The sequence below is a fragment of the Manacus vitellinus genome, unplaced genomic scaffold (genome assembly GCF_001715985.3).
Source record: "Manacus vitellinus isolate BGI_N305 unplaced genomic scaffold, ASM171598v3 scaffold_12_pilon, whole genome shotgun sequence".
Taxonomy (NCBI): domain Eukaryota; kingdom Metazoa; phylum Chordata; class Aves; order Passeriformes; family Pipridae; genus Manacus; species Manacus vitellinus.
The window spans coordinates 4,193,568-4,221,490 of NW_021938949.1; the positions used below are offsets into that span (position 1 = coordinate 4,193,568).

At 43.4% G+C, this 27,923-nt stretch overlaps 1 protein-coding gene across 1 annotated transcript; it reads right to left on the minus strand.

Annotated features, from left to right (window-relative positions):
* Positions 1-27,688, minus strand: CCDC13 (coiled-coil domain containing 13). The gene is made up of 16 exons (XM_018084935.2): positions 27,174-27,688; positions 26,852-27,072; positions 22,715-22,863; positions 20,658-20,800; positions 18,004-18,087; positions 17,635-17,751; positions 16,978-17,082; positions 15,600-15,764; positions 13,603-13,779; positions 11,979-12,170; positions 11,066-11,181; positions 9,101-9,184; positions 8,167-8,295; positions 5,707-5,861; positions 2,564-2,678; positions 1-2,352 (listed from the first exon to the last, which is right to left on the minus strand). Exons 2-16 carry the CDS (start codon positions 27,064-27,066, stop codon positions 2,193-2,195), a joined length of 2,106 nt encoding a protein of 701 aa, XP_017940424.2. The 5' UTR covers positions 27,067-27,072; positions 27,174-27,688; the 3' UTR covers positions 1-2,192.
* Between the last annotated feature and the right edge of the window lie 235 nt (positions 27,689-27,923).

Below are 27,923 nucleotides of genomic sequence, written 5' to 3' on the forward strand. Positions count from 1 at the left end.
TTCAAAATGAAGGTGAAAACTGAGAAGCCCTGGACAATCTGGGCTGTGTTCAGGCCCCCCCCACTACATGATGGTAGATTGCACATTTCCATGAGAAACAGCTACTTACAGGTACAGGCTCTCTAAATAAACTGGTTTATAGTGGTTTAATTCCTTGTCAAGGCTCTGTGTGTGCATGTGTGCAGAGGAAAAAAAAAGGGAAAATGGTTCTGAGCAACCCCAAACAAGCATATGTTTAAAGAAATGAGTGTTGCAGCACTTGAAAAAAAGGTCTGCAGCGTGTGCTGGTGAGCCATATGTGTTCTGTAACATCCCAGCTCCTTCCCTGTGCTCCATGGGCTGATTCAGAGCCATTGTACTGGAGAGTGGTTTGATTCCCACTGCTTCACTGGGACAGGAGACAAGGAAGGAAGGCAGATTGCTCTGCTCCACTGCTGGGAAAATATTATGGATTCACACTCCATGTAAGGATTACACACTCCTGTGTAAGCGAAATCAGAATCTCCAGCTGCCCGGATTTAGCACAGCACAGTCTCCACAGCCCTGCCCTGGCTCAGGCAGCTTTTCAAGGGGATCTGCCCACTCCTGCAGGTCCTTAAAATATCTGCCAGAGGTGGGATGATTTCTTCCCCTTCACATAATCATCAGGATGGAGCTGAACAGGAACAAAGCACAGCTCACTTGGATGAAACTGTGCCTCTTTCTCTCTCTCTCAACCCAGGATTTATTCCTCAAGTTGTCCAGGGACGATCACAGGTTGCAAGATGCTTTATCCTCTGATGCAGCTGGCAGGGTGAGGAAGGAAAATGTGGCAATGAAGTGTTTTGGTCCTGCTTTTTGCAAGAGAGGCACCTGACAGCTTTGCTGAGCTATAGGGCAGTGCTGGGGGAGTAGGGTAGGGCTGGGAAGTACAGAGAGTAACTCCCAGGAGCTGAGTTTAAACTCAGCTCCGTGACTTCCTCCATCAGGGACTCCATGAGCTGTCTGAAAAGAGACATCTTTGAATCTAAGCAGGAAAAAAAGGCAGGGACAACACACCTGGAGTGAGTCCTGCTCTGCACTTTTTCACTCTGCACAAGGGGAGTCAGGATGAGATCCCTGTGCTGGGGAAGGGAGCACAGGGAAGGGGAGTTTTTCTCCACGAAAATCCACTTTGCCCTGGTGGTGTTGTCTGGGTTTAAAGCCTCACAAACTTCAGGCTCAGAGAAAGAGGCTGACAAAGCAAAGCAGAAAAAGAAGAGCTTTCAAGACTTTCAGCTGAGAAACAAAAGCAGCACTATACAAAAATGACTGGCTCTCCATTTGCCTGGAATCCCCAAGGCTGCTCTCCCTGGCAGGATGCGTGTTAATGCCTTATTAGCTTGCACTCCGTGTTCTCACTGTGCTGCAGGAGAGAAGGACAGAGCTGGCAGGGCTGGCAGCACCCCCAGAAGTCCCAGCACTGCTGCAGTGAGGACCTGCCTGTGTTTTGTGGCATTTCTTCCCAGAGAGAACAAGATCTGCCTGATGGATGAATGCAGAGACCCAGAAATAGGGAATTCATAACCTGGATGGTGAATTTGGTGAGGAATGGGCTGAGTTTAAGGTAGGTCTGACTCATTGCAGGGGTGATCTGCACAGTGTAGCTTTTCAGTGGAAACTCCACTGAGTTTCAGAAACCTCTTCAAGCAAAGAAACAGGCTGGAATGGTGAGTGGAGCCACCCCAAAATTCACTTGCAGACATTCACAGGCCAGGCTAACCCTGTCCCTCAGCACTGAAGTGCTGCAGAAAGCCTGAGACAGACAGGTATCAGGGTGCTGATAAAAACAGAACTCAGTTTGTTCCAAGGAAGGGGGCTGGACTAACTTTTGTACAGCAAATTCCTTCCTGAGCTGATAAAGGCACATTGAATATTCCCTCTCAGGGAACATTGTGTTGAAACCAGAGAGGTTTTGCCCAAAATCCCACTGAGGATTTGCAGCTTTCTAAGTGCACCAACTCCAGCCTGTGCAGCCCTGCTTGCCAACTCACAGACAGAATCTGCTGACACATGAAACCTCTACTTTTTGTATTTCATCTCTGTTTCTCATCCTCTCCTGTAAATGCTGAAGATCTGAGGTTGCAAAACTACACTGCCACTGCTCCAATTCCCAGGCACGATGCCTGGGCTCTCTCCTTGCTCTGCAGCGCAAAGAACTCAGGATATCTCCCTTAACTCTTCTCCTGTTTCTGCTGCTCAATGGCCTGTAAAAAGATTTTCTTCACTTGCTCCATTGTGTCTTGATACAGTTTCAAATCTTCCTCTTTCTTTCTCACAGTCGATTCCAAAGCAGCCTGCAGAGCTTCGTTCTCAGCCAGCTGGGTCACAAGCCTAGGAGGAAACAAAGGGAAAACTTTCCTGTGAGCTGTGGAGCTCCAAAGCAAATCAAAACAGCTCTTCTGTTTTGGGGAAGAGACTCTTCAACATGAGATCTCTGGTGATTTTTTTGTGACAGGCGTGAGAAAGAGCAGAGTTAACGCTTGTTCCCTCCCTTTTTGAGGTGGGAAAGGGTAAACACAGCTTGGAGAGAGGGAAAACTCACCTCATGTTCAGCTCCTCTCCCTGTGATTCCAGGGGCAGCTGGGACAGGGGGAATGCAGGGAGCTCCTTCCTGTCACTCACATTTAAGGGAAGTCTTGAGTGATCCACAGACTGGACTGTAGAATTAATCACAAAATAGAGTTTTAGTAAAACAAGCAATTGTTTTTAATGAGTAAATCTCAAGAAACAGTGAACAAATACTAAGGAATTCATTAAATTCTACGTATATCCATGATAATACTGTAAATATATAGGACAGACTTTTATTTTAGTCTCCTTTCAGCAAAATAAAAACATGATGAATTTGCATTTCAGGGCTAAATGCAGTAATACAGGTGCCTACATGTGTAGAGAGGAGAACAACTAATCCATAATATTAAAGCGAGAGGGAAATAATTAATCCATAATATTTAAAGTGACCAAAACAATAAGTGACAAGGAACAGCTGAAAAGGATTATTTTGGTGTTAACCTTGTAATTGTGTTTCAGATGCTGACAACTGTTGCTTCCTGAGTGTCTGTGACAACATTTGCACGTGGTACATTTTGAAACAGCTTTTGTAAAGCACTTTGACCCTCAGCATAAACACAACAAGTTAAATGTGTGCTTCAAACTAAGGTTCTAAATTTGTTTAGGATTGTCCACCCCAAAGATGCAGCTCCTGTTGTTTCAAGGGGACACAGAAACTTTTTTCAGGGTTATAGAGAAAATATAATTCAAAAAATATGATTCAAAATTTACTACTGGGACTGGAGAAGCCAAAACAGTGTGATTCTACTGTACATTGCAACTGCTGTTTTGTGCTTGTGTGGCTGGTTTGGTGCACTTCTGTATCACTTTTCTGAATTCACATCCCTCAGAACATCAAATCTCTTCAAATAAGTAAGTTTGGTATTAGAGCACTAAATGTGGAATATCTAAAAGGAGCTGGTTGGAAACTCCTGAGCTCTGACAAAAACAAAGCAGAAGAAAAGGTTGTGCTGTGTAACCAAGAAATGCTTTTGATCTTGGGGCTGTGTTTTGCAGGGCTGAGGAAAACCTGCTGTTACTTACCTGTCCTCCTCTGGGATAATTCTTTGATAATTTGGAATTTGGATAAGACAGGTAAAAAAACCCCAAACATGGAAAATGAAAAGCCTGAATAATTTTAAAACACAACTGGGTTGTTTCTACCTACTTAGCATCATTATCTACTTTCCTTGAACTGGAGAGACTAGAAACATTAGATTAGCAATTAGATCAGCTCTCCCTAATTTGGCACTTTCAGAAAGAAAAGAAACTGTGATGTTAATTAGCAGGTTTTCTAGTCTCTATTTTATATTCAAGCTTTTCATTTCTTCTTATTTCCTCAACTCTCTGCCATGAAAGCATTCAGATAACCCCCATGCTCTTCTGAAGAGGTGAATTACAGACTTGCAGACTCAGTTTTTGTACAAACTCCAGAAAGTTTTGGCACATCACAAGGGGCTGAGCTCTCATCAAAGCAGGGTAGTGAAGCAGATTGTTACCCACTCATCTTATGGATTTAGAGAGGATTTCTTATTAGTCTTACTGCCAATCCTTTTTTACTTTTGCTTTTAGTCCTTAAGCAGAGAAGATTAATGAACTAAATATTTAGTGAGAGGGAATCTGTCACGCTGCTAAGAGCTGCTGCTTCCTCTGGCTGTGAAATGCCAACCACCAGAGGTGAATTACCTTATTACACCACAACAACCTGACTAAAATGGCTCAGGACCTCAAAGTTTATCTCTTTATCTCTTGGAGGTTTAAAGGAAAAATATACATGGAGCACACCTATGATGACAGAACAACACATCAACCCTTCATCGGGTTGTACAAAAGTCTGAGCACTCAAAAACTCAGTTAAATTCTCCAAAAGACAGCACCAAAATGCTCCTATGCTGTTTAATCAGGAAAAAGTGTATCACTGAGAGCTGTATTCCCACAAATCTCTCCTGGCTACTACCAGTCCCTACACACACCCTGATTTCTTCCTCTGGGGCATCTGCAGGGCTCCAAAGCCTCTCACCTCCAAATCCTCCTGGGAATCACAAAGGGCATCCCATGATATGAGTTCTGTGAGGCCCAGCACTGCTCTCTTACCAAGAGGAATGTCCTGGATCCAAGAGGCCACAGCACTTTGGTTTTAGACCCTTGGTTTCTGTGGGGATCTAAGTTTTTCTGCTCTCAGGCTCTCAGTTAATACAGGTAAGGCAACTCTAAAAAAATTAGTGCTCACAGGAAAACACATGAGAATGAGTCAGTGTGGCCTGGAACTCTTTCTAAGGGCACAACAATCCTGCTCTAAGGAATGTTTTACAGAGAGGAGCTGGTGTGAAGCACTTACTCAGTCCTCATTCAGGATAAAGGCTGTGGTCCCTCTGGTCACCCTAACTCAGCCTGACACCACCCCAACATTTGCCCAATTGAAATTCCCCTTCCTGCTGTTCATCTCCTGGCATTTAAAGCTTTTTTACTTCATGAAAATAGACATTAAAAGGCAAACCACTGGAAAAGTTTCCTTAAGAATATGTGCCATTTTATTGGTTTAGACACTTTACAGAATCAGAGTCCTTAAGCAATAAAAGGACCTGATCAGGGAAATAAAAATTTTAACATCCACCATGAATTCTTCTCCTTTAACTATGCCAGTGAGGCTTTCATATTTATAGCAGGAGATTATCACGTTCACGGGATAATAAATTACACCAGATCTAATTACTTCATCACCAGCACCAGTTTTTCATGGGCACTGACAGGCCTTAAATTGGGATGCGTCCTTTAATCCTGCTCTTAACCTTCAGCTGGATCCCGCAGGCAGAAGAGCAAAGGGAGCACAGAAGTGGCTGTGGGGGCAACACAGAGCAGGAGCAAGTCTTTTTTGTTTTTTTTTTATCTGGAGGCTGTCACCCCACGTTGCAAAAATCCTGTTCCCACTTAAATCTGTTGCAAAACCCCTCCTGAATTAAGAGGGGCTGGGATTTTCCCTCCTGTGTTGTTCCACTGGATCTGGGCAGGTCCCGGGCACCACGTGCAAGGTCAGGCCCTTGTCTGGGTTTGACAGATGGAGCCCAAATGTTGTTCCTGTCTGCTAACACAGAGGTGAAATGGGGGGCAGAGCTGTGGCTGAGTGTTCCACCTCACCTGTTCCGCTCCTCAGGGGTGGTTTCTGTCCTGTTGTGTTTTTCCCTGGATCCGTTTGCAGCTTTTCAAGCTCCTGTTCCAAAACGACACTTTGCCACTGCTGTTTCTGAAGCCTCTTCTCAGCTTCCCAGACTTTATTGCTGCTTTCCTCCACCCTGACAGGCAAAAAAAAAAAAAAAAAAAAAGGGAGTTCAGTTTATTTATGTCGAGTCTATGTCAAATCAGTCCTGGTGCTGAATCCTGCTTCATGCTGCAAAGCTCCCAACAGAGGGAAAAGGGTTTTCCATGCATCCCAAAGGCAGAAATCCCAGTGAAATTGTTTCATATGACATCTTCCAAACATGCAAAACAGAATTAAATGATGTGTACAGTTAGAAATAATGTGTTTGTAATTGGAGCTTGCTTAGATCCCATAGATCCCTTAACTTTTGTGAGTTCACCACTGGGATGAGCGGGAAAGCTGTGGATCGCTGAGGAGGGATCTTTCAGTACAGGAATAACAAACAGCATTTTTTTTAAGCACTCTGGGAAAATCTGGAAGGAAAACAGTTTATAGAAGCACTGTGCAGCATTTAGCTGGTTTGTGTCAGTTATCTGCAGGGAAGAAAAGGAACTTGATGTCGCTTTTAATAAACTTGGCCGTGGAAGGGAGTGAGTGGAAAAGAAACGGATGGTTCACTCTGCAGAGCAGCACAGGGGAGCAAACTGCCTCTATTCACCCCACACATGATAGAAAATTAACTGCAGAAGTCTAATGTGCACCCACAGACACAGTCACTGTGAGGCAGTGACTGATAGCAAGTGCTTTAAAGGAGTTTAAAGTTGGAGAGAAACACAAATTGCCTCACTGCAACGTGCAGAATAAAAGAATTCCCTTCCTGAGCCCACGGGGGATGCTGATTACTCTCTGAACCAAGAGATTTGATTAGTTTATTTCACTCCCAGCTGACATAACTAAAAAGAAAAAAATAAATATTACAACTCTAATAAAATTATATCACTGTCTTAAAAATCCAGCTCCGGGCAGGACTCGACCTCCTGTGGAAGTGAATTCCCAGGCTGGGGACGTGCCACGAGATGTTTTATTTCTTTCAGTGGCTCTGAATTCACTAAACTTTCATCTGACCAGGTGTTCCTATAGCATCCACATTAGACAAAAAGAGGAGGAAAAATGACAAGATTACTTGTTTTTTTAATTACATAATTTGCCAACATGAATAACTTAAGCCAAAACGCTGTAGAAAAATCCCACTTTTCACCCTCCTCTGTGCCCTTCTCTTGATTTCAGAATTTTCTGTGTTACCTGAGCTTTGTTACACTCCAAAAGAGGAGGGAAAAGGAGGAATGCCTGATTTATTTGGTTATTTTTTACTTATATTGATGTTGAAATCTGACTGGGTGCTATATTATCCAAGAGTTATTGCACACAGTCTCACAAAATTTATGTTACCTGCTTGATAAATGTGTGATAACTGTGGAGCTGCTGAATCATCAGTCTGTGATGCATTTTACTGTGCATTTCATCAGCTCTCTTCTTCCTTATCCCACAGTGGTGCTGGCCCCATCTCACCCATCACACCTGCATCCTTATATCTGATTGCAAAGCTCCGTTAAAGTCACTGGGCTTACAAACATGAAAAAGATTTTCCCACCATGTATTTGCAGGATTTGGCCCTTAAAAGCATCTTTTCTAAGGTTCTTAAAAAAATATATGTATTTTTTTCTGTGATTAATCACACAGGGTAAAAGTTAGACAAGTGAGAATGATGACCATTGTCAAATAAAGCAAGTAAGCAAACTGTGCTTATTGTATTAACAAACACACAGACAAAAATATGCTTCCTATTTTAGGATACAGATTTGGGAATCAAAATAACACACATTCCCTAACTGGGGGGCAAAAAAAAAAAATAGCAGTAGCTGAAAGGTGTCCAAAGAGAAAAGACTTTGCTTCCCTTGTCCACCTAAAACATAGTTGGCTTTTAACATCATCTTACATCAAAGTAAATAATAGAAAATGAAATTTCAAATAAAAATCAATGCTATGCTTCAGTTAAACCAGAAGAAATTAATTCAGGAAAGTATACAGTGAAACTTAAAAAGAATGGGAGAAGCTTTGGAACATAAGTCAGATTACAACTATAATTACAGTATTTACTACTGATGAATAATGTTGCTGCCTAAATAATTCCATGAATGTATAAATACAGGAATGCTAGTTTTATCTTGGTGCAGCAAGCTTGAAGATGGCTCTGTTTTTTTCTGCCCTTTGTTCTAAAAGGATAATAAAAGAAATGAATCATCAGCCAGGCAGGGAAAATTGAGCAGAAAAAAAAAAAAGTAAAAGCCCCTATTTAAGGAAAGGATCCCATTGTACCCATGTGCTGTGCTGCATGTTAGAGACTCTGAGTGTTCCCAAATCACAGGATCCCACAAAGGACAGGCAGGATCAGGCTCTACCTTTTCTGCAGCACAGTCATCAGTGCCAGGAACGTGTCCCTCTCCACCTCAGCAGCCTGGCACAGAGCCCCGTGCTCCGGGAGCTGTGTCTGCAGCACCTTCCTCTCTGGAATGTCGGTGCCAGGGAGCCTGAAAGCAGCACAAGCACAGAGAGGCTGTTTCCCATTCCAGAAATGAAAGACAAGAAACAAAGGCAGGATTTGAAAGCCATATCCAAATACACTTGTCTGAAGGTTCAGCCAGAAGGCAGAGCCAGGCTCGCTACCCCAACCCCCCCAGCAGCATCAATGTCTGGACTATAATAAATAGAACAGAAATATTTGGAAATAAAGCCCCTCTGAGTTTCATTAGAAAGGGGTTTCCAGGATGCTTCCCTTTCCCATCACCCCCAAAAACCAAACTTCCACCTCTGATCAACTCATTATCCCTGACTCTCCTCCCACTGCTCCTGCCAAAGAGGATTCTATCTCCAAAGTGCTACACTCAGCTATTAAATGCCCTGCTATTGATTTTCTCCCTCTGAAAGGCTTCAGGCAGCACTACTACAATGGCTGTTCTTGTGCCCAACATGTGATGAAAGGAAAGGGCAGTTTTCCCATGTATCCCATTATTATGCACTTCATTACTTCTCTGACCTCTCTGCATTCAGGGGTATCTCCTTCACAACAAAAAAGCAAGAGAAATCTTGGTGGTTGGGAGTAAAAATGGGGGGAAAAAAATGGATTTATGTGGTGTCAAATCAGCAATCAATTAAAAAATTAAGATAGCAAGAAGATGTTAGAGCCTGTGCCAAAGCTCTTGGGCAGTATCAGGTAGGAAGGATGGTAAAAGGAGCTACTTCTTCCAGAAACAAGGCAGAAAAGGACAAGGTTTGCCAGCAGCCTGTGGCGTGTGGTGGGACACCTCTTGCTGAAGATGAAGTTCATATCCTTACCCTCCAGGTGGGATGTCATCCCTAAGAAGGGAAGGCCTCGTGGCTGCTGATTCCACAAGCGTGTGGCCCATACTGGACACTGTGCTGAGGGGAGAAGAGCTTTTTCAGGCAGTATTCCAAGAACTCCTGTCATTTCCCAATGTCTGTGGTTATTCCCACCTTGTAGGGAAGAGCACTCCCAGCTCTCACCTTCACCCAGGTGACTGTGCCCCTCTGATTGTGTTTTTATGTCACATACTTCCACAACCAGATGAACTCCTGCTCTGCAACAAGGTCCACAACTTGCATTTCCAAATGCCCTTTAAAAATACACTTTTCTGAACCCTTCTACTCTGTGAAAACCCTCATGAAGATGTGTCAGAGTGAACTGATAACACTGGAGTATCACTTCCACTCTGGATGAGTTTTATACCCAATGATATGTGTGTTTGGGACATCAAATTTTGGTGTGTGCTTGTTTTCTCAGTATGAGCTTAGCTGCCTAAAGGCAAGTCCCTGTAGGCTTAGCCCAGGTTTCCTTGTCTTTAGGCTGCAGCTAACAAGAGGATAAAGCCTTAATATTGAGGAAAAGGCAGAGCTGCCTCCTAGGCTAGGAGTGGTTAATCCTAAAATCAAATTGATAATGACAGACTTGGCCCAGTCTAAAAATGCAGATTTTTTTACTTCACCCTCTCCGAGGGGCTTCAGCTCCTATTTATAGCATTTTTCATTTCATCTTTCCTGATAGGAAAAGATGATTTACTCCAGTAAAACAGAACAGAGAGTTCATCAGCATATTAAAGTTAATGGAAGGAGTGAGCCTTGCTGACCAAGTTATTAAGAGCTCTCACAGCTTTCAGGATCATTCATTGCCCACCTGACACGTCAGCTCTTTCCATGGCAGGGCCTTTAGCCACGTCCACAGGCAATAATTTATGCACTGCACTTAGTGGCTTCTGCAAAGCCATTACCCAACCTCCTTTTCCTGCTTACCATCAGCAAACATATGAAGTAAAAAAAAAAAAAAAGAGGGGATAAAATATAGGTTTGCTCCATCAGAGCCCAACAACTTCTGCAGAGTTAGAAGTGGGAGGATAAAGGCAGTCGAATGGTACAACAATGGAGATGCAGAAACTTTCAAATTAAGGATGTTTGAATAGAATTCTTCTTGAATTTTATAGTAATATTCCACTAGACTCAGGGATACAGCTGACAATTTTAAAGCCAAATTCAGGGTCTAAAATAACATGACAGAGACAAAATCAGTTGCAACTTGATGAAAAATTTCCTCCATCCCCCTAAGACCAGTCTCAAATCCTCATTGTCAATTAGACCATGAACTCTTTAGCAACAAACCCAGCACTTTAATAGGAAAGGATATAACTTGCTTTGATATCTTTACACAGCCAGAGTGACCCAGAGTTACATCAGTGTAAACAAAAATCAGATTTATTGCTGTTTTAAGATTAGTGTAATTTACACAGTCCTCAACCAAGCTTTAAAAAGGGGGTTTGTTAAGAACAAATGATGTGGTGTGTTTTCAACATTGCTGCATGTAAATTCTACTCAAAGTGTATTTATTGATTTAAATAGTGCACCAGTGATTTAGTGCTTACCTAAAATGGCATTTTGTTTTAATTCACCACCCTGCTCACAGAAGTCTCCTCATTAGAAGCCCTGCTTCTCATAAGAGAAAAAGACTCCCAGGCACTTAAGCTGACCACATAAACATTATCTGAGCTGGAGAGAAGGAATTAGCTGCACTACCATCATGCCAAATCTAGTAATGTCTGCAAGTCTGTATATCCTTCTCTGTTCCAGGACAAAAGTCCAAGAGATAATGTGATTAGAGATTCCCATATACTGTAAACAGGCTGCTACAGCTGCTGGCACAAAGCACTTGTGGTTTCATAAAACTGCCTGGGAAAACCAGGCTGCTGAATTACTCCCAACAAATTTAAACGTTGACATTTGGGGTCTTCTTACCGGGCAGAGTCAGTCCTTGCAACCTCACTGCTGCCTGGTGCCAGAGGTGCCTCAGAGTGCTCAGAAGGTGGTGTATCAGCAGCTCCTGAACCCTTCCCTTGATGGGCAGATTCCTTCTGTTAATGTTGGAGCAGGTTATAAAACCAATTACACAGTTCAAAGGCAAATAGCTGCATCAATGCCTAATCAGCAGCCTATAATTATTGCTAAAAGCATGCCAGGGCTTTTGATTTACAGGACCTCCTCAGAAGCTTTTCTTTCATTTCTATCCATTGCAGGATGAAAACAGAGCAAGAGTCAGTAAAGAAAAGTGCAGTTCCCCATGAAATCAGGGTGCACAGTGGCACTGGAGAACCCACAGTGTGGCACCACCACTGCCAGCACAGCTGGTTTGTGTCCCTAACCCAGGTTTCATCCTGTGTTCAGTGTTCCAGTCCCCATTTTACTGAGGTATTTGGCAGATTCACAATCTCACCATAAAACCCTATGAGTGTTTTAGATCACTGGGAATTGGATGCCTAAGTATTGATAAAACCTGACTGTAGGATCAGCAGCCTGCTGATGTTGGTTTAACATATTTGTTTGCTTCCTCCTTTCAGCAGCCAAGGATTGTGAACACTGAGAACTCCCCACTGGAGCCCCAGCCCTTGCTGTCAGCCAAGTGACAGTCTTGACATGGAGCCACTTGTGGATGGGATTGATATTTCTATGTTTTCTTGCTCCTTAAACAACTTGAAGAAAAGTTATGTACTAACAGGAAAGAAACTGAGGAGTTACAAAAGAGGATTCCTGCTTTATTATTCCACCAGGAGAGACTGTCAGTAGGACTGTCTCGAGGTAGCACCTCAGACAACAAGGATCTAGATCTAAAATGATGACACAGGGTGCTTTTCTGGTTCATTTGTTCTCCTACCTGAAGTGTGAGTTTCCCAATTGCCTCTTCCATCTTTTTAACCTTTGCCACCAGCTCCCTGAGGTGCTCTATGAGGCAGCTTTGTTCCTCAGTCTCATTGTTCAACATCTGCCCTATTTTCCAAGACTCCTTGTTCTCATCCTCCTTCTGGCTCAGGTCTTTTAAGATCTCCTGCATTTGCTTCTGCTGGCTCTGATAAAATAGAAACGACGAGTGAGATCTTGGTTTTGTACACCATGATTATTTACATCATCCAAACAAATCTCCATTTAGGAATGGTAGGACAAGCTCCTGCCCTGCCAAACCCATTCCTTGGTGGGAGCACACTGGTTTCACCAGTGCTGTTCTAGGAGTTTGATTCAATTTGCAGCTCATTGATTCAGTAGCAGCTTTGCTACTCAGTGTAACAGAAAACAGAGCAAGCCTTGGACAAAGGTGAATTAATTTTTCATAAACTGGATGAAAGTCAAGATTTCAATGTGCTTTTTGTGAAATTAGCCCATGATCAGACTGTGTGACAGTGACATTAAAAGATGAGGGTACTGTGAGGTGACAGCTATGAGTTCAGGCAGCTTCACCAGTGAGTTTTGGTGGTTTTCTTTCACACTGACAAATCTAATACCTGTCAGACAGTTTGTTCTGTCAGGCCAACAAACTGCAAGGAAAGTACATCCTTGATATAAGGGATAAAACAGATCAACCATCCCTTCCCAAATAAACTTGCATCTTTCTGCAATAATTTTAGTGAGAATGCTCAGATCTGGCAAAAATGATAACTGTTATTTGGCTCTTCTAATCTGCTGCTCAGCACCCAAGCTCCTCACAGTGCCTGGTGTGAGAAGGGTGAATTCCTGCTCAGTTATAAACATGCCTTAGCTAAAACTTGTGCACAGAAGCAAGGAAATCCAAGTGGTTTGAAACTGGTGAGGAGCTGGATCAGGAAACACAGAACTAACCCTGCTAAGAACTGGCATAATCTCTAATATATATATATATTTACTATTTTAATTAGGGAAGGCTATTTAGAACCATGGCAGGACTAAAGAACCCTGCAATACCATGACAGCAGTCATTTATTTCTTTTTCAGCACCTAAAGTCTGTGGAAACTCTTGGTTTTGAAGGGGCCAAGCCCTCTCAGCTTTATCTGCTGCCAGTGAATGTGCACATGGTTTAGAACTCGTGTGGTTTTGGCTGTTTAACACAATAAATGAAAGCTGTGTTACAAACAAAGGAAATCTTGCAAAACTGCAGGCATTCTAAAGAAAAAAAAATAATCTACCAATGGAGCTGAAAGTAGAACAGACAATACAGTCCATCTCCATGGGTCAGGAATGAAGTTCTTCCTCTACCTACAAGACAAATCCTATTTCAATCCTTCTGCAAAATGTTTCTTCCAATCCTTGCAGCTTTGACTGCAACTGTCACACCTGGTGCTGTCTTGCAGCCTTTACATGACCTGACCCAAAATGCAGAAGGGCTTTAGCTGACTAGGAAACCTCTGGCTGTCACAGCTGGATTCATCAGGCTTCTGTATCCCCCAAGGTTGTCTGTGTCATTGAATAACATCATGTTTCACCACTTACAGAAAGAGGGCTGGGACCAACAGATAAAGTCAGGCCGTACCAGCAAGGCATCTATGAGCTCATCATCGTGTTTTCCTTTCTCCAGCAAGGTTACAACCTGTGCCTTCAGGATTTTCAGTTCACCACACAGGATTTTGTTCCTGGCTTTTGATGCATCGAGTTTTTTGTTCACTTCCTCGTGGCTGTTTTGGAGAGCGCGGTGTTCCCCGGCCAGTTTCTGCAGGGATGCAAACACACCACGGGACATGACAGTTATAACCCATCACCAGGCCCCAGCTGCTTTGGGGAGCAGAAAGAATCACACATTACCTGGTGGAATCTTAAAGAAATCTAAAAAATGGGACTGGCATATTGTATCACCCTTAAGGAAGTAGGAATTGTAAACGCTGCTGCTCGCCAGCATCAGAAAAGGGTCTGTCTGCTCAGGAATCTGAGTGGATTAGGTTGATTCTCAACTTTATTCTGTTCAAATGGAGAAGCCCAGAGCCACACAGATGGAGGAAGTGTGAGGGGGATCAGAGAATCAACCAGGTTGGAAAAGACCTCTGAGATCATGAGCCATGACCCAACCCATGACCCAACACCACCCTGTCACCCAAAAGACCTCTGAGATCATCCAGTCCAATCCATGACACAACATCACCCTGTCAACCAGCCCATGGCACTGATGCCACGTCCAGTCTGTCCTTAAACACCTCCAGGGATGGTGACTCCACCCCCTCCCTGGGCAGCCCATTCCAATGGCTGAGCACTCTCTCTGTAAAATATTTCTTCCTAATATCCAACCTAAACCTCCCCTAAGACCATGTCCTCTTTTCCTACTGCTGGTTCCTGGGAGAAGAGACGAACCCCCATCCAGCTCCCCCCTCCTGTCAGGGAGTTGTAGGGAGAGAGGAGGTCTCCCCTGAGCCTCCTCTTCTCGAGGCTGAACAATCCCAGCTCCCTCAGCCTCTCCTCACAGCACTTGTGCTCCAGTCCCTTCCCCAGCCTTGTTGCTCTTCCCTGGACCTGCTCCAGCCCCTCCATGTCCTTCCTGAGCTGAGGGCCCAGAACTGGACACAGCACTCCAGGGGTGGCCTCCCCAGCGCTGAGTCCAGGGGCAGAATCACTTCCCTGTTCCTGCTGCCACACTGTTCCTGAGCCAGGCCAGGATCCATTGGCCTTCTTGGCCACCTGGGCACACCTGAGCCCATGTTCAGCTTCCTGTTGATTAGAACCCTCAGGTCCCTCTCCTCCTGATCGCTCTCCAGCCACTCTGTGGTGCTGCCGGGGGTTGTTGTGGCCAAAGTGCAGGACCCGGCCCTTGGCCTTGTTAAACATCAGACCATTGGATTCAGCCCATTTATCCAGCCTGTCCAGGTCCCTCTGCAGAGCTCTCCTGCCCTCCAGCAGATGAAAACTCCCCCCCAGCTTGGTGTCATCTGCAAATTTGCTGATGGTGGACTCAATCCCCTCATCCAGATCATCAGTAAACAGGACTGGGTCCAGCAGTGATCCCTGGGGACACCACTAGTGACCAGATCCCAACTGGATGCAGCACCATTTCCCACCAGTTAAGAACTGGCCATCAGCCAGTTCCTAACCCAGCAGAGCTGTGGACTGCAGCTTTTCCAGGAGTGTGCCATGGGAGACAGTATCCAAGGCTTTGCTGAAGTCCAGGTAGACACATCCACAGCCTTCCCCTCATCCAACAGGAGGGTCACCTGGTCATAAAAGGAGATCAGGTTGGTCAGGCAGGACCTGCCCCTCCTAAATCCATTCTGGCTGGGTCTGATTCCCTGTCCATCCTACAGGTGCCGTGTGATGTTTGTTTCTAACACTGCAAGAAGAATGCACACTTGACCAAGGGCCGGAAGGACACTCTGGAATTTGGATGTAGCTCTAGCAGGGCTTGTCTGTGCAGTGTGGCAGAACTTCCTCCAGCAGATCAAGTGGGTTTGTGAGATGGTCTCTGGGTAGGGTGTAACACACCCTGTAAGGCAAATTATTACACAGCACACGCCCAAACAGGACCCTGTTGGTTCACAGGTTTTTTACCTCCAAAGCCTCTTTCTTTTCTTTCTCCAAATTGCGAAGCTTCAGCAAGTGCTTCTCCTGGGCTGACAACTTCCTTGGATCCTCAAGGGCCAGGAATTCCTCATCAATGTCCATCACTGATCTTCTGGTCTTGTTTTGACCCAGCTTACTCTCCAGCTCTCGAACCTAGGGGACAATAATGGCAACTCATCCAGGGGTCTGTCAGGAGCACAGGGGTCCAGCACCAAAGGGACACAACCAAAGGCAGCTCAGAGTGTATCCTCATATTAATTCCTGATGTTATTAACTACCATAGAGCAGTGTCTGGTCTTTCAAATTTAAATTTAGCTGCTAATAAAACATGCAGATTTTAGGGCATCTGTGCAGGAAGGAGATATGACACCAGACCTCTGGTTGACTTGGGACACGTGGGAGATCTGTGGCTTTTTGGAGCCACATGTGGAGGCCAGGCAGACACTCCAGAGCATCTGAAATGTGTGTAGGCAAGTGAACTCAGCCCCTGCTTGTCACCTACTCACTGCAGACTCCTTTTATAGTCAGCAGAAGGAATTGGGTACTGCCACAGCTCAGTTCCTCTGCCTGTTCTGGAGGTGTGATCCAAGATAAGATGGACCTGCCTCACTTTTGATCCAGTGACTGTATTTACAAGATCCCCACTGACTACAAAAGGGGCCTGAGGAGACTGTCTCAGAAAGAAGTCTCTGCTTTAGAGCAGAGAACAGTATGTACAGTCTTCAGATGAACCCCAGGCAGGGGGTAGAACAGAAGAAAATGTGATTTGATCAAGGGAAAGCAGAGGTTAACAACCCCAGTCAATCAGAGTGCAGAAATCACAGTTTGATGGCATATAATTAAATAGCAGAAAAGTAGGAAAATTATGTATCAAATTGCCTGAGAGAAGTTTTATTTAGATGCAGACAAAGCTGCCTCCTTGTCTCCAGCTGACATTTCAGCCCTTCAGAAGATTCAGGAGTTAAAGACTTTACTGAAGCTCCCTAAGGAACAACTTGAAAATCTTATCTGGCCTCAATTCTTCCCATCTGACTTTAGGCACTGAACAAAGGTGTCTAAGTCAGAGCACAGACACTGACAGGGCTCCTTCTGTTCTCAGTGGAGGGAAGCACCTTCAAAACACCCTGGGATTTTAACTCAGCTGCCACAGCTCTCCAGGGTCACTCAACTCACTCATTTCACACAGATGTGAAAGATTCCCAGTTAAATACCCAACCTTGCATGGTTGCAATAGAGTAATTACTGTAGATTTTAAGAATTAATGAAGAATTAACAGTACCTTTACCTTAAATTGAGGTGATATCAATACTTAGAAAGAGAATTCCAGCTTCCAGCTGAGGTGGCACCACCCAGAGTCTTCACTCACCTTGTTTTGGAGAACGAGGATCTGCTGGGCCCGCCCACGCCAGCTGCCAGAATTGGCCAAGAGACTTTGAATATTCACATCTTCCCCAATTTCATTTGCCAAGAGCTGTGAAAAAGGGGATTAACATCAACAGTGAGGCTTGAATAGAAGTGTTGGGGCTCTCTCTAGCAGTAAACACAAGCATTACTAACAGTTTTCAATATATGCTGTTATTTTTTATATAATGAATATTTAACCATAATTAAATAGGGCATTTATTTGCCTAAATTTGTCTAAATACACACCCTTGCCATCAGGAATTGAGCCAAATTCCCTTGCACAATTCTGACACAGCTAAACTTAGTATGGAGAGCATTTAAATTATTTATAAAAAGGTCAGCAGAGTTCTATTTTTAGGACCATACTCTCTACTCTGATCTGCATTGCAGGTCTCTTACACAAACTAAGGAAACCAGGGGAAACAGAGCACATAGAAACACTTAAATCCATCCTGAATCAAAGAGGGAAAGGTTATTCTGGATGTCACTCCAACAAACTATTTAAACACGTGCTTTATTTCCAGCAGTTTTTAATCCCATTGATTTCCATGGGACTGAAACCTGTATTAAAACCAAACACATAATTAAATGAGAATTTAAATGCATCCTGAAATGGTACCTTTTGGGTCATCTTCAGTTCCTGTCTGGAGGACTGGAGCTGGTTCCGATATTCCATGGCTTTAAAGTTGGCTGTGTTTAATTTTTCTTGCAGGGCTTTCACCTCTGGACTCTCAGCCTGTGAAGAGAAGAATGTACTCGGTAAGAACAGAATCCTCAGGGGGAAACTGAAGTGATTAAGAACCACACATTTATCAGGATCACAGAAATCTGTCCTTCCACACCCATTTCCTCCCTGATTTTTGGGGTATTCAGGAAGTATAAACTGAACATGGTCACAAAACTGGTGACAGGGACACATCCTTGTCCTAAGGAAAGGACTGCACTGAGTATCAGCTTCTGATTTCCTCTCTTCAGTTACAATTCATACCAAGTTTTCTTCCAGCATCTTCAGAGTTGATTCCTTGATTCCACCACCACCAAGGGAATGTATTTTTTCTACAGCTGCCTGTAGCTGGAAAAAAAAACCCCAAACATTGTTATTGTACAATGGATGCAGTGAAGAGCATCTCTCTATGGTGTGTTAACTAGTAAAAAATTAAAATATGGATGTTTATTAACTCTATAAAAAATAATTAATTTTCCCTTGTTTTTAAACACAGTCAGTAGGAAAGAATATTTTTTCCCTGGAATGCTTCCCAAAGAGTCATGGGTTATTTTATTGTGGAATAACTTCAACAAATGTCTCTGACTTGGTGAGATGGGATCAGATTTCAAGTATAGAGATTCCTGGGGCATTTTATTGCCATAGGTACATAAAATTAGTGTTTATATACACAAATGTAAATCCTGCCCAGCCCAGGATATTTCATAAAAAGCACATATTCTACTCACCAGAGGAATATAAAAGGAGAAATGACTACTTGATGCCCTACAGCTGAGATTTAATGGTGTTAAGGCTCTTTTTCTTTAGCTGATAGCTCTAAGGTAGCATTTTTTAGCCCATGAAGAATAAAGAATATGTCCCCTATTGCTCATCACAGCAAAGGAAGGCAGACATACAGCCCCTCCTGCCCCGAATCAAGCCCTGTGCTGAGGTTGCAAAGACTTCTTACTGCATGGGAGCATAGGAATTTGGAGCTGGAAAGGCCAGGAAGTGTTGCTTTAAAAGGGTTGGGACTTCATTCTTTGAGGTGGGTGGAAAAATCTCAATTATTTGCCTGAATAAAAGAACAGCTTTTTCATTAAAGCAGCATCTGGGGAAACTCAGAGCTCTAAAATCACCCCTTCTTATGAGTTAGGGCCACCCTTTCTATCCAGCTCATAAACTCCTGTAGTCAATGGACTGAGAATGAGGAATTCCAACTGGATTTGGCAGCTTTTGGCCCAAATTCTATGGAAGTTTTCTGCAAACATCCCTCTGCAGTCTTTGCTTACATGCAAAACCCCTTGCCAAGTGATTGCTCAGTGGCCACACCTTCCATTCTGTTTGGGGGAACATAATCATGTTAAAACACTCAGTTTTCATGCAAGCAAAGAGCTAAAAATACGTAAAATAACAGTGTTTTCTATCTATCACTCAACATTTTTGGTAAATACCTCCCACTGTCCAATATTGTTTTAATTTTACCCATCTTTTATATTTTCATATAGTTCTACTGAACAAAACCCACAAACTCAGCCAGTCACCACTACTTTAGAGGAGAGACACCCCAAAGTAGGTGGAGAAAATACAAACCATGGACCAGGGCACAGTTTCAGTAGAATTCACATTGTGGTTCACCTCACATGAGGCACATTATTGTATTTAGTTTTTATTTGGATTTTCCTGGTGTCTGGGGACAGATTTGTTCATATATAAAATGTCCATCTCTGCTTTGATAAATAATTATTGTTTCTTGAAAATTTTCTTTTTTCTTTGAGTTATATTTCCTTTCCTGAAATGTCTGTGGTACTTTCTTTTTGGGTCAAAATCTGGGATTATTTTATATATATTATATATATTCTATGTCCGAGAATATTTTAAATTTCTGTTTGAATAATGGTCATCACACCCCTGCAGTAGTGCATTAGAACCAAGTTGGTTTTCCTTTAAATTATTCATGACTTGCTCCACTCCTTGTGGGATTTTGTAGGTCCCAACCTACACCTGATGCTTCTCTGCCAACCTGCCAACTGTTTGACAAGACCCCTCTGACCAGAACACTCTGGATTTATGCAGGAGTTCTCCAAAATTTAATTCAATCTATGACTTCTTGATCTCTCAGGTAACTGGGGTAAAATTCAGATAGATGCATGACTTATGATAATAAGTGACTGTGAAAGATGGAGTCAAAATGCATCTGTCAGCATGATAAACATAATTGATCCATGTAACTGATGTCTTCTAAGAAAGCAAAGTTCATTAAAAAAAATTGAAAATTATAAAAAAATTCACCAATATTGTGTAAGGAAGAGGACAAAGTAAAGGACAAAGTAAAGATTGACATCAAGGCATCCAATTTTCATTTCAGCAGTCACTTGAGTAAAATTATTCCTGTGAAAGGTTGGCACATATAAAAAATCATAGTAAACCAGAAAAATCAATCTGCCTGAGCGAAGATTTGCTGTCTTACATGATCTAGTTTGTTGATGTCTCAGTTCTATAAATACTTGTGCCAGAAAACAGCTTTATTTATGTGGATGAATGAAGCTTAGAAGAATAGAGTACAAATTCCTGACTGGTATTAATGAGGTGGGAATCTAAGACATACTGGGGTGAAATTTGCTCCTCCTCACACACAAAAAAATAATCAGAAAAACCTTGTGCTTCAAATACAAATGAACATTTCTAATTGCTGTTTAACAAGTCTTTGGGTCATTATAATTTAGGGATATCCTTTCCTAGCCCCTCCTTCAGAGGAGCAAACAGCTGAGGGCACACCCTCCTCTCTCCTATCATGGACAGAAATGAGCAGAACCCAAAGTAAACACGGATATAAGAGCAAATTCAACACATGAACACGAGTCAAACCCATTTTCTATCCCAAACACTGGATTTCCATCTTTTAGGATGCAAAAAAGAGAACAAGAAAAACGCCTCACTTCTCTCTCCAGCTCCTTGACTTTGTGATTCAGCTGCTTCACTTTGGCTCTTTCACTCTCGGCCTCAGCAGTTATCTCACGGTTCTTTTTGGCCAATTCCACTATTTTGGTGGCTGCAACATCTCCAGCTAACCCAGAAGTCCCTGAAAAGGACACATAAAAGCAGAGGTCACGTCTTACAGGCAAGATTCAGAATAGATGATGCTTTTGTTCTCTGCCCAGAGCACAATGTACTTTTATTGTCCAATCCATTCCTCCCAGAGCTGTGCCAGGCACTCAAATGAACAAGAGAGGGAAGAGACATCAGTGATTCCAGCTGGAATGCTTGGGCCTTTCATTCAGCATCACACCAGGGCCAGCAAAGCCACATTTCACACTTCAGCAACAGTCACAGTGTCCCAAGGCCACAGCAGTGGCTGTGGCAACATCACCCCCTAGAAAGGGCGGAGGTGTTTTCTGCTCACTGCTGGGAAGGGCAGTCATGAACAGGATTTTTTGGAATATCACAGAAGAAGACAACACTCTCCTTTGCCTGGTTGTTTATTACAGGAGGAGTTGCTGAAACAGAGGTGTGAACATTTTCTAGACATCTGTCCCCAAAGGTCAGGCACAATATTACAGCTGGGTCCTGGAGAATGTCCAGGAAATTTCATTGTGCCTATTTATATGTCCCCTGTGATTATCCCTGGAGCCTGACTGTATTATTCCTTTAATTGCTCTCTTAAACACACACGTCATTCTCTCCCTCCTCACAGAGGCTCTGGGATCAGTGTCACAAATAAAGCAAACCCCAGCACTGGCTGTTTAGTGCCACTTGGCTTTCACATCACACAGGTGAAGGAAAGCTCTTGTGCAAAATCAATATAATTGCAAACAATGTCCACAGGAACCTCCAGATCAGCAATGAATGTGAGCCTGCAATGACAAATCCTTGGTGGGGCGTGTGAGGGCTGAACCTGGCTGCTGCCATTCCTTTTAACTCCTTCATCCTCCTTCAGTGCTCTGAAGAAATGACTTTTCTGCTGACATCTGGGAACATTATACCCAAGAAATGGGGTGAGATGAAGTAGGACAGATCACTCTTTACTGAATTCTGAGTCCCATGTAACTACAGAGACATTAAAGGGGCTACACAGAATATTGCTGAGAATAGAATATCACTACTAAAAACTTTGTAGAGAGCATGAATTTAGTTTTTTAAAAGCATTTGAAATGCTTTTTAAAAAGCATTTAAAAGCAACTTATTCTTTTTAAAACCATTTCCACTGTTCTTACTCCTTCATGTGATTTGTGCTCCCCCTCTCATCTAGGAGCGACTTTTACCTTAGTTTTCATGGCAAATAATGGCCTTTAAGGACCACAGTGAGTAGTAAACTTACCAAAGCCGGGCTGGGGCTTCATTGTGATGGTCTCCAAATTCATTGCACACACTTAACCAAAGCTTTTCATTCCCAAGCAATGTGGGGGAGCCTCTTGCCACAATGCAAATAAGGTTGGCATTAGTCAGCCAGAGAAGCTGCAACAGCACATCTGGCTCCTGGTCCTGACCAGGAATAGCTTATCATCTCTTCTACGGACCAACTACAGGGAGTTTTTAAGAATTAAGATGTAATTTAATGTTGTGAAGCTCTGTTTGTTGCTGGTTTCCCCCTTCTCAAGCAGCCTGGTCATCACTACTGTCCTGACCAACAGTGGCACCCAGTGGAGGAGGTGCAGCCTGCACAGTTCAGTTTTCCAAGGACACTCAAGCCACTTATAAGCTCGATTTTGAACCGTACATGTACCCTGTTCAGGCAAAAAAAAGGACCCTGAATAGGGAATTTAACTCTATGCAGCAGAGGAAGCTGCAACCCAGCTCATTGACATCAACAGAAAGTTTTCTGAAATATGATTTCTACAAAACATCACCTTTTTGGGCCAATAACAACAAGTTTTCAGATCTGTGGGGAACAGAGATCACTGTGTACCCTAAAAGAGCACCATATTTCTTTTAAGGGACATTTTGCTGCCATCAGCATCCAACAAAGGTGGTGAGAATACGAAGTTACTGTGTTTACCCGCCAAAGCCAACCTGTCCTCCTGGACTTTTTTCTGGAGTTGTTTTATTTCAAAATCTTTCTCTGTCACCAGTTTGTACAATCTGCAGTTCTCATCTCGGACCTCTCGAAGCTGATCCTGCAGCTGCTCGTTTCCAGCCTCGAGAAACCTGGGAAAAAAAAGAAGCCATAATGGCAAATCTCACTGTGATGTGCTTCAAATACTTCCAAAAATAAAGTAATGAACTGACTGTATGACAGATGAGCTGAGCTTATCAGGAGTGAGTTTACTGAATTAAGTAGAATATCCTAAAACAAGAACAAAAGCTGATGATCTGATCTATTTAGTTAGCTCCATCTTAAAAAGTTCTGCACTTTCTTGTGTAGTCTGGGGCAAAACATCACAGAACAGGTACATTTTCAGTCCTCTTGAGGTTACCAAGCAGTGTCATCTCAGTCTCACTCACCTGGTTCTTCAGAGGGAATCAGGCAGCTCAGCATTCAGCATGTGGGACATTCAGGTTTTATTTTCTATGCTTAACAAAGCCAACAGAATCCAACAGAGCATCGACTACAAAAGCTGCTCCTGGGGTCCTTTCTTTAATAATGAATGTTTTAGAGCAATTCATAAAAGACCAATTTCCTGTGTCCTCACCTGATTCTCTTGGAACCCCACCAGCACAGACTGGCATCAGTTTGTATTGTTAATGGTGCTTTTCAGAATTCATTTGGAAACACAGGATATCAAAAAAAAGCCTCTGAATGGGAAGAAACAGCCTTGCTTCTCCTATTCTTCAGTACAGTTGGTAACATTTAAGGGGTTCATCTCTCCAAGACATCCAGAGAATTAATAACTTTAAATCTCTTTGCTGCCCTTACGTGATGGGTCCTCCAAATATAAAATCTAGGAGCTGTGGCCTCAGGGGCTCAGCTCCATTGTGGGAATTCAGGATTATCAAATCTCCCTGACACAGGGTCCTTGAGAAAACTTGGGACTCAATTCAGTTACCCCCACACAGGTGCTATTTGGGCTCCCCACCTGCTCCAGGTCTCCTGTGCCCAATCTATGATTCCCATGTGGAAATCCCCAATGCTCTGCAGCATCTCAGGTATCATCAGACACCTAAATCAGCTGCATGAATTGACCCCTAGACTTCTATTATTTACAGTGTAACCCTGAACCTCTATAGTTTGGAGATTTGATTTGGATAAAGCTCAGTTGTTACAGTAAGTATGTGCAGACACAGCCACAGCCAGGCAAGATATCTCAATAATCACCTCAATCTTTTCTATTCCAAAGTTTTAGCAAGCCTTTTGCACCCACTGGACTCGAGAGCTTTCAAATGCACCCTCCAAATGCACTTGTTGGAATAAATGACCCCTTAAAGCACTGCCATAAACAGCACAGTCAGTCCAGGAGAGGATTCACAATCCGTAATTAAGAAATGCACTTCTGTTTCAAAGCTTCAAATCAAAGGGAGATCAAAGGCAGCTGTTTACAAAGGAGAAGAAAGCAGGCAGCAATGTGAGCTGAGAAATGGCACAACTAAGTTATTCCCACATGTACCACTCACAGAAGCGAGCAACAGAACTCAGATCCAATTAGAGACACGGGGACAAAGGGATTTTTAACAGTTATGGGATTAACATGAAAGGAGAGTTCTAAGCTCTTAACACACCTGATCAGGGATGTCCTCCTCAGAGCTGGCTTCCAAGTCTTGAGGAAAAGCACAGAAATCCCAACTGCACACTGAGGTGGAGTCTCCTCTGAGAAACTTCCCACCCCAGAAACTTCCCAGAATGACCCTACATGTTACAGAGGAGGCAGCAGATTCCACCCAAGTGCCTCAGCTGCAGAAAATCAGCCAAAAGAAACAGGCTGCAAAAGGTGACCCTTTTCACTTAGTTCAAGGAAACAGAGGCAGGTGAAGCTTGTGAGCAGGAATTCAGGTGATTTCCCAACTTGTGTGCACAGTTTAGGCAAAAAAAATAAATTATCCTGAATAAGGAATTTAACTTTTGTTAAACTCTGTCTTTCCCAACTCTTGTTACAGATTCTCCATGTGATGGGGAGTGTCACTTAAGCACACTTAAAAGCACCAAACAGAGCAGGGAGGGAAAAGTTACAGAGAGAACAAATCAGAAGGGAAGAACTGTCAGCTAAACACTCCCTTAAACAAGATTTGGGAGTAGGATGGGAGGAAGGAAAAATGAACTCCCAAGGCTCAGAGAGAGGGAGACTTCTGAGGGGAGAATGTTTTCTAAGTGCTGCTATAAACAAGACTGACAGGCCAAAATCACTGCCACTGCAGCCCATATGGAGTCCTGCTCCTCTGGAACGAGTTTCTAACGTGTTCTCATGGGAATAGTGCAAAGCACATCCTGGTGAATCCCATCCAGAAGCAAATCCTGTCTGGATTTGATACACTCATAACCACTCTTCTGCTAAATGCTGATGTACATAAGCAAAGGGCAATACAGATAAATCTGCTGTGTCAAATGGGGACTTTTAACAGCCAGTGCCACTGAAACAGAGGTAAATGATAACTCTGGGATTACTCAGGCTCAAACTACTGACCTGTAAATAGCAGAGAACTGCTGGGACTCTCCTGTATTCTGCACCTCAGAGGATGCACGTTGCACAGGATGTGATGTGGGAGCACCCAAACCCCTTTCCTTCACCAGACAAACATCTGAACTGTGGGAATCAGTCTCCCAAAAATCTTTAAAAAAAAATCAGATCTCCATCATAATCTTCTAAAGAGTATCAGGACAAAATGTTGAAGGGAAGAGGTCAGCTGGTAGAAGTCAGATCAGGAGCACAACTTGGCAAATCAGACAGCCCTGCTGAGGGACCAGTGTGTGAAGAAGGCAATGATGCAATGGTGAGAACATTAATTTCTGGAAGCTCAGCTCCCTGTTTCCACTCAGATTTCCTTTGCAGCACGAACAACACATTCCCAGAAGCACCTGAAAGGTTCAGTGGTTCAATCCTGGGTTCCCTCCACCTTCACAGCAGCTCTACTGCAGCACTTGGGTGCTCAAGGAAGCAACTTTGAGAAACCAGCTAAGCAGGGTAACACAGAGGGAAAATCAGCATTTAGGAACTAAAAACCTTAGTTAGTGGCTGGATAAACCTTGGGAGAGGTGCCCTTCCCCAGGCTGGATTCTGGGAGAGGGAACTCTCCTAACTGGTTTTCCACCCAGGAGTTGCTGGTTTTGGCAGAGCTTCCAGCTCTTCTTTCCTGCCCCTCTACCACAGCCCATCACCCCACTGTGGTGCCAACAGAACAGTCTGTGAGGCTAAAGCTGTAAATTAAGTCACTGAAATTACTTGAGATAAAAGTACCATTGCCCCAGAAAGTGAATCCAGTTTCTAGCAAACAGCTGGCTCAGTATGGAGCAGAAGCAGGAATTTCTTCAGCTGGCTTCACCACTAACACAGAGCAAATCCCTGAATAGTAAACACTGCAGACATCTCTGGGATGTGTCCAACTTCAGACCTGTTCTAGTTAGTGAAAGGGTCAGAAGGAAAGGCTGATGATACCCTGGGAGGAAGAGAGATGATCTGAGCAGGGTTTTCAGATCTCTGCTTCAGTAAATTGAATTATGTACTCAGCTCAAAAAAACCCCAACACCCAAGATTAAGGGAGATCCACACCAGAATGTCCAGTGTCCTGGGAATCTCGTGATCCTCCAAATCAGGATATATTGCAAAGATAGCCTGGAGAACACTTTTTTTCACAGCAGACCTTTGGCTTACTCCCATTTGCTGCTTTGCCTACATCCATCTTTGGAAATTCCTCATGCAGGGAACCTGTTTGCTTAAAGGTTAGGCAGGAACTAACCAACAGTGCAGAGGGTGTCAGCGACCCCAAATGACTGGATTTTGTCAGACAGAACCTGGCTGCCCCTCACATGTCACCCTCACCCCCTCTGTCCTTGCACCCTTCATTTGTGAAACACTGATTATAAGTGACAATAAATAATCACAATGCCCTGAGGGTAAACATGGTAGGGACAAGGAGAGTCTTCTCAGAAGCCCAAGATGTGAAGGCAGAAAGTGCCCTGTCAACTTAATAATAATGAGTTTCATAAGATCATGAGCCAAACATACTTCTGTGGCTTCCTGAAGGAATGGTCCTGCTACACCTTTACCTGTTGCTGCCATCTTCATTTACAAGTTGTCCTACTTCAAACAGGTTTAGATCATCTGGGGTTCCTAAAGTCTCCCCTGTGTTGCCATTATCCTTCTGACTGTTCTGCTTTTCCTTCTTCCTCTCCATCACATTTTGCAGCCGCCTCTGCTGTTGCTTCTGATAAGCCTTAAACTGGCTTTTAAAATCTTGGTTCACTTTTATGTCTGACTCCATTGTTTACTAAAAGCATAACGAAATAAAAAGTGACAGAGAGCAGAGATCAGCATTGCTTTGAAAAACATCCTCTTCTGGCAGCTGCTTTGCAGCTTTTCCTCACTGACCTCTGCAGAGTCTCCCACCACCTCCTCCTCTCCAGCCCCACGGCCCTGCTTCAAGCACCTTTCTCCTTAAATGGCTTTTAAACAGGCAGGTCTTTTTCACTCCAAAATTCAGTGCTTTAAAATGTTCTTAAGCAGATCTGTTTGAATAAATATTTTTACAGAAGAGCAGGTTGGGGCCAAATCCAAGCGAGTGTGGCAACGTGGCTAAAAGGAACATGGACTGTTTGGGGTCATCCACCCCTCCTTGACTAAAGGGCTTCCCATATTCAGGAAAGGTGCAAATCCCCCCATTTTTGGGTGTGTTTTTTGCTCCCTTTAGGCACTAGCCACCAAGACTGTGGTTTACACCTTTCCCCAAAATTTCTAAGCACTGAGTGATAACATTAAAGTGATAATATTGCTCCTCAAAGTTTTCCTTAGGATGACTAAACACAACAAGCTTTCTGAGGTATTCCAGCCCCTTCTCCTTCTGTTTGACATTTGCTGCCAGTAAAAAAAACCCTTGTGCACCTTTGATCTGGGAAAACCAATCCCTTAATACTTCCAAAGGCACACCCTGCACTGACTAATTAATGCACTGATTAATTGCCCAAATGCACCCCTGTGCTTGTGTGTATCTTATGGGCTGAGACCCACTGGAGAAGGTGCACTAAGGACTGACAAGTGCAAAGAGCAGAGTCCAGTGCCTCTGCACAGCCCACAGGGCTCTGGGTATGGGGGCTTGAAGAACTGTACAAACATTGATTGGAA

What these genes read in the sequence shown, in the direction of transcription:
- CCDC13 (XM_018084935.2), bottom strand. Translation starts at nt 27,066, where the DNA reads ATGGAGTCAGACATAAAAGTGAACCAAGATTTTAAAAGCCAGTTTAAG. An exon ending in TCAAGGAGCTGGAGAGAGAA is followed by an intron (nt 18,088 to 20,657) that starts GTGAGGCGTTTT and finishes TTTTTTTTCCAG; the next exon opens with CTACAGGCAGCTGTAGAAAA. An exon ending in AACTGAAGATGACCCAAAAG is followed by an intron (nt 17,083 to 17,634) that starts GTACCATTTCAG and finishes CCTTTTTCACAG; the next exon opens with CTCTTGGCAAATGAAATTGG.